Below are 6,315 nucleotides of genomic sequence, written 5' to 3' on the forward strand. Positions count from 1 at the left end.
TTTTTTTACCTTTTATGGCTGTCACTGGAACTGAGAGCTGGCTTTAGCTCTGAGGCTCGGCTCCAGCTCTGAGATCTCGGCTGCTAAAAGCAGTTATCTAGGTTTGTTTGGCTTCTATAATTGAAACACTGTTGCAGCTCCAGCTCTGAGGCCCGGCTGGCTGAAAGCAGGTTTCTGGGTTTGTTTAGCTTCTATAATTGCAACATTGTTTCTTAGAGTGCAGCTCAGAGGCCGGCAGCGGCAGGCAGTGAACCTTGGCTTCCTCCATCACTGGAGCAAGCAAGCCTCCTGTTCGCTTCAGCTGCCTGGCTGCCAAACAAACCCAGATACCTGCTTTCAGGTATTTAAAACATCTAAGAAGCTCAGTGAGCTCTAATTAAGATGAACTCAAAGTGACCCACACTGAGATATTAAAGTCAAATCTTCAAAAGACAAAGAGAATCTTGAAAGGGGCAAGAAAAAAGCTCATCACATACAAGGGACACTTAAAAAGATTAGCAGCAAGTCTCTTATCAGAAACTTTGGAGTTCAGAAGGCAGTGGGCTGATATGATCCAGCAATTTCAATTCTGGGTACATACCCAAAAGAATTAAAAACACAGACTTGAAGAAATATTTGTGCACCTATGTTCATAGCAGCATTATTTACAATAACTAAATTGTGGAAGCAACTTAAATGTCCATCAAAACAGATAAAATAGATAAGCAAATTGTAGTTTATACATACAATGGAATATTATTCAGCCTTAAAAAGGAAGGAAATTCTGGCAGATGCTGCAACATGAATGAACCTTAAGGACATTACACTAAATGCAATAAGCCAGTCTCCAAAAGACAAATGCTGTATGCTTCCATTTATATGAGGTACTTAGAGTATTCAAAATTATAGAGACAGAAAGTAGAATGATAGTTGCCAGGACTGGGGCTATAGAACAATGAGGAGTTATTGTTTAATGGGTATGGCATTTCAGTTTAAAAGGTGAAAAGAGTTATGGAGATGAATGGTGGTGATGGTTGCACAACTTTATGAATGTATTTAGTACTACTGAGATATACACTTAAAATGCTTAAGATGGTAAATTTTACGTTTATGTCTATACATCAAAAATTGAAAAACCAATTAAATATGGCTTGTAATACAAAACATAAAACTATAAAAAATGTTTAAGCAAATAAAGGAGAAAATCTTTGTGACCTTTGGGTTAGGCAGAGGTTTTTATATAGAGTACAAAAAAAACATGAACCATAAAAGACGAAAGTGCTTTTACTTCAAAACTGAAAAGGTCTCTTCCAAAGACACTGTTAAGAGAATGAATGTACAAGCCACAAACTACGACAAAATTTTTTAAAGCACATACTAGTATTTGGTCAAATATATGCTTTACATGACAAAATATCTGTCAACAGGCCAGCTGGACTCACCGGTGCACAAATTCGTGCACTGGGCCTCTAGTATCTTAATAAAGCTGTTAAATAAAACAGATTAGGATATTCCATAATATAATAAGCATCAAATTGAATGGCAAGAGATCAGTGTTTATAGGTGGCACCTCTTCCAGCTCCCTTCCCCTCTTAGTTCTCTTTTGCACTCCAAATTTGCGGGGGCGGTTAGCAGCACTTGGTGCTGCCAACACTCTGTAGAATCCTGCCACCTCTAGTGGTCTGACTCAAGCTAAAAGAGAAGAGGCTGAGGGTGGGAGAAAAGATTTCTGAGTCGAAACCATGGTTTGTACTGGCTACTGTACCACCGAGAGGGGTGAAGAGATTGAGAGCAAAGGAAATTTTAAACATGAACACTAAGAGATCTCATCCTTCCAGGCCTGGGGCTGGCCTGTGAGATTAGATGCTCTGACTTCTTACCTGTTTCTGGAGCACAGCTCTTGGTGCCCTGCAGGAGGCAAGTGAGGCCTATAGTGGCCTGTTAGAGGGTACCTGTGTGCTGTCAGTGCCCGTGTGGAACAGTTGTGCCATAAGACTTTGCCAAGTATGTTGTACAGCTTTGGAATGTGTCACATAGATGGAGAGTGTGCTTAAGAATCCATTTTAATTGCAAACATTTCATTCTCAACCACCCTCCCCACCAAATCCAATCTCTTTTCCCATCATTGGTAGTTCTGAACATTACAGATTTTTACCATGAAGTCAAAATGTACCTAAGTATATGATTGTGAATAGTAAACTAGGTGGCAGAATTGGGTATTGGCCAATATTTTTTCATTTTCATTAGTGTGTGTATTTTTAATATAAAATGGGGCTATAAAGCATTAAAGAAAGTAAAGACATTTCAGTGAACAAGTATCAATGATTTAATTTATAACAATCTGTATATATAAAAGCCTAAGCGACCGTTCGACCATTCAACCGGTAGCTATGACTGCACACTAACCACCAGGGGGCAGATGCCCCAACCAGTAGGTTACCTTGCTACTGGGGTCCAGCCGATCAGGACTGGGTGAGATGGGTCAGACATGCCCTGGAGGCCTCCCGCGGTCCCACAGCCCCAATGGTGCACCAGTGGGGTCCCTCAGCCAAGCCTGTGCCCTCTCGCAATCCGGGACCCCTCAGGGGATGTTGGAGAGCCACAGGCCAGGCCAAGGGAACCCACCTGTGCATGAATCCGGGCCTCTAGTTATAAATAAACTGATTGAATTTTCTTATGCTAACAGTTTCTTTTTAAACAAGTAAATTTCTTATTGATGACAACTGAATGGTGTCTTTCATTTTATTATACTGTAGCTCCATTCATTCACTGTACTTTTCTAATTGATTTTACATGCAAGTACGGTATATGTCTTTAATGTTGTCTTACTACTCTAGTATGTTTGCTATCAAAATTTATGTCTACAAGTTTTAACTTTCTCAAATTGACACCAATTTGTGCTAAAATACCACCAAAATCCTATTAAAATTAGTTATTTAATTATTAATATTAGTAATGATGTAAATATTAATAATGTATTGATATGATAATACAGCCTAACAAGAATTTTTCCTTTGTTAATTATTCTCTAACAGCTCATTTTTAATAGTATGGTCCCTTTGAAGACGATCGGGAATTTTGTGGGGAAATGTTTGAGTTGTCACAGTGATAGAGGGATGTTTTTAGGCCAGCTGTCCTGATGCCTAAGTTGAGTAAATCCACCAGATCTAAATATTTATATTTCAACTCTTGCCTTAACACCTGTCCACAGTCCTTGGTGCATCCAACTCCTGATTTTCATGGAGGTCTAGGGGGAAAGTTACCTTTGCAAGCATTTTAAGTTGTAGCTTCCCTTCTTTACCAAGTCAGTGTCTGTCTGCACTGACTTCTACCAGTAAACAGTGCATCCTCCCATTCTCTCTTTCACAGTGTGTTGTTGTTGTTTTTTGTTTCCTTTGCTGTGGGTGCCAGATAATACCTCCTAGGGTGTGGAGATGTTTCAGGTGGTTTTGTTGCTGACTGGCTGGGGTACTGGGAGTGAATGCCTAGTTTGGGCTACCTCTGATAAACTCACTGCCTGCCCTGGGAACCCATGCAGAATTGCCAGTGGTCAGCCGAGTGACCAGTTCACCCAGCCTGGCATGAACTCAGTGTAAACAGTACGTTTAGACACTAGTATTTCCTATAGCTGAAGGTTATGTGTAACCTTACTCATTACTATTTCTCAAGCTGAGCTTTTTGAAACTAATTTGCATTAAAAAAAATAGCAGTAAAAGCAGTGCCATGGCTCCTATCATTTAAAGGAAGAACACATTGGATAAATTGTTTTCTTACTGCATGTTCTTTTCTTCATATTAACAGGTATTTTGGTAAAAGGTCTCAGTGGGATTGTAGAGGGGCGTCAAATCTTAATGAACTTCATCAGTTATTAAGTGACATAATGATTAGAAGGCTAAAGACTGACGTTTTAACCCAGCTGCCCCCTAAAATCAGACAGTGTATTCCTTTTGACCTTCCATCAGCAGCAGCCAAGGTGAGAACCCTTTTTGATTGAAAGTCTTATTTTAAATCATTTTAAACTATACTAATAAAGGTTGTACATATTTCATATTGTACAGGAGGAAAAGTCTGCTTTCTTAAAATAGATTTAATTAATAGAGCATATGTATTGGCTTTGTATTATTTTGAGAACCGAGCAGGAAGAATTTAACTTTAGTCATATAATGTGAAAAGATTCAGTATCCTAGTGATTAAAAAGTTTATTTCTGCTGAATATAGAAAAAAAGTAATTCAATTACAACGAAGATTTAGTATTAAGAATTCTGAGTTTCTGTAGGGTGTGAAGGAAGGGAAGTTGTGTTTCTTCTTCTAGGATTTTTTTATTTTTAAGTATAAGTAGCTGTCCTTTAAAATAACTTAGATACAGCCCTATTCTTGCAATCTTAAAACTCTGTGATCATGTAAGATGTGAAGTTAAACATGTCAGAAAGCCAAATTGTATTTAGCAAATCTTTATATACATTTTTGGTAGTGCAATGCTTATATATTCTCTGAAATTTCTTCAAATCTTGGCATAACTTTGTTGACAAAGATCATTCATTGCATTGTTTTGTTTTGAAATCTTAGAGTAAGCATTCTATAAACATTGAGCAATATGTTATTGGAAAAATAAGAATAATCCAATTTCCTTTATCCACTATTTTAGCATTTGAAAGAAAAATAAGAGAATGTATGATTATATTATATTTTTATTTAACTAATATCCCCCAAGTCTTTTGTTTGATTTTATTTAAGTAACATCATATCTTTTTATAAAAATACTTTGCTACCATATACATCTTCACTGCGCTTTTTTCTTATGTATTTAAATTTTTATGTTTACTTTACAAAATGTTTTCCCTGGAGAGGAAGCTGCAATTGTTTGGTTTATGATGTTAGCAAAGGTCTTCACCTACAGCCTATCGTTAGTTTCTGCCATTGGTGTGAACACGTGACTAAGTTGCCTCCATGTCTTTAAATGAACACACTGGCATCTTAGGGAATTTTCTTTGTATATTTTTATATATATAAAAGAAGTTAGGACATGATTCATTACTGCATTAATTGTTCTGTTCTTTATGCTTCATGCCTAAACACTGTTGCTTTCTCCCACACAGGAATTGAATGCCAGCTTTGAAGAGTGGGAAAAATTAATGAGAGCTCCAAATTCCGTTGCCACTGAGACTGCTATGGGGTTGATTACTCGCATGTTTAAACAGACTGCTATTGCCAAGGTACTCATTGCTGGGCCATCGTGTGTGTGTCTTGGTACAAATTATTTGATGTACTTTGATGGTTTTACTTAAGCAGCTTATTTGCATATTGTAACATTTCTGCCATTTTATTTTTTAACTCTTTATAATGAAAAACATTTAGACATATTCAAAGTAAACAATAGTATATTGAACACCATTAAACTACTATCCATATATTGACTCTTTCCAATAAAAGGGTACACTTTGATGGTATTTTATACTTTAAAGGACATACATATATTCATCTTCATTCTCAGCCTTTTCTATGGTTCTTTTGCATAATTGCTACAACTAATCTTTTTAATTTCTCAATTATTTTTTATCGGTATTATGTTTTTAGTTCCCTACAGACATAAACGTGTGGATGTTCTGTTTGTCTAAAAGGTGTTAGAGTTTTGGTCCTGGCCAGGTGGCGCAGTTGGTTGGAGCATTGCCCCGTACCCCAAAAGACTGCAGGTTCAATTCTTGGTCAGGGCACATACTTAGGTTGCTGGTTCAATCCCTGGTCAGGGCACATTTGGGGTGCGCACCCAATCAATGTTTCTCCCATATTGATGTTTCTCTCTCCCCTCCTTTCTCTCTCTCTAAAGTCAATACACACTTATCCTCGGGTAAGGATTAAAAAACGTTTTTTTAAGTGTTAGTTTTTAAATCTCAGTTTGCCCATGAATTAGACTCATCACATGTTGTTTCCACCACCATGTGGAACTTAAAAACCTCCTAAGGAGTGCTATCCCTCTCCAATTCTGAAATATTTTATAACATGATTTTTAAAGTGTGGTTTATTAAGGTACAATTTACATACAGTGAAATTTTTTCTTTTAAAATGTAGAGATTGATGAGGCTTAACAAATCCTATATAATAAAAGGCTAATATACAAATAGACCAAATGACAGAGCACCCAGAACTACTGAACAACGGGTCACTATGACGTACACTCGCCACCAGGGGGTGTGTGCAGAACATGGCGGGCACCAGCCGTGGTGGGATGGTGGAGCAGGTGAGCGGGGGCACCAGACCAAGGCTCTGGTCACTGTCATCGGTGCGAGCCTCTGGTGGTTACTGAAAATGCTTTGTTCCCATGTGCCGTGGTCTTGCCCA

General features: G+C 37.8%; 1 protein-coding gene across 1 annotated transcript in view; it reads left to right on the top strand.

Annotated features, from left to right (window-relative positions):
- Nucleotides 1-6,315, top strand: part of ZRANB3 (zinc finger, RAN-binding domain containing 3) — a gene marked incomplete at its 3' end in the record, with an annotated part of 109,642 nt that overhangs the window by 77,899 nt on the left and 25,428 nt on the right. Inside the window, exons 7-8 of the mRNA XM_006767144.1 lie at nucleotides 3,781-3,952; nucleotides 5,076-5,192. Of these exons, the coding sequence (XP_006767207.1) occupies nucleotides 3,781-3,952; nucleotides 5,076-5,192 (289 nt within the window). The remainder of the gene's footprint in view (nucleotides 1-3,780; nucleotides 3,953-5,075; nucleotides 5,193-6,315) is intronic.

The sequence above is a fragment of the Myotis davidii genome, unplaced genomic scaffold (assembly GCF_000327345.1).
Source record: "Myotis davidii unplaced genomic scaffold, ASM32734v1 scaffold2982, whole genome shotgun sequence".
NCBI classification, from domain to species: domain Eukaryota; kingdom Metazoa; phylum Chordata; class Mammalia; order Chiroptera; family Vespertilionidae; genus Myotis; species Myotis davidii.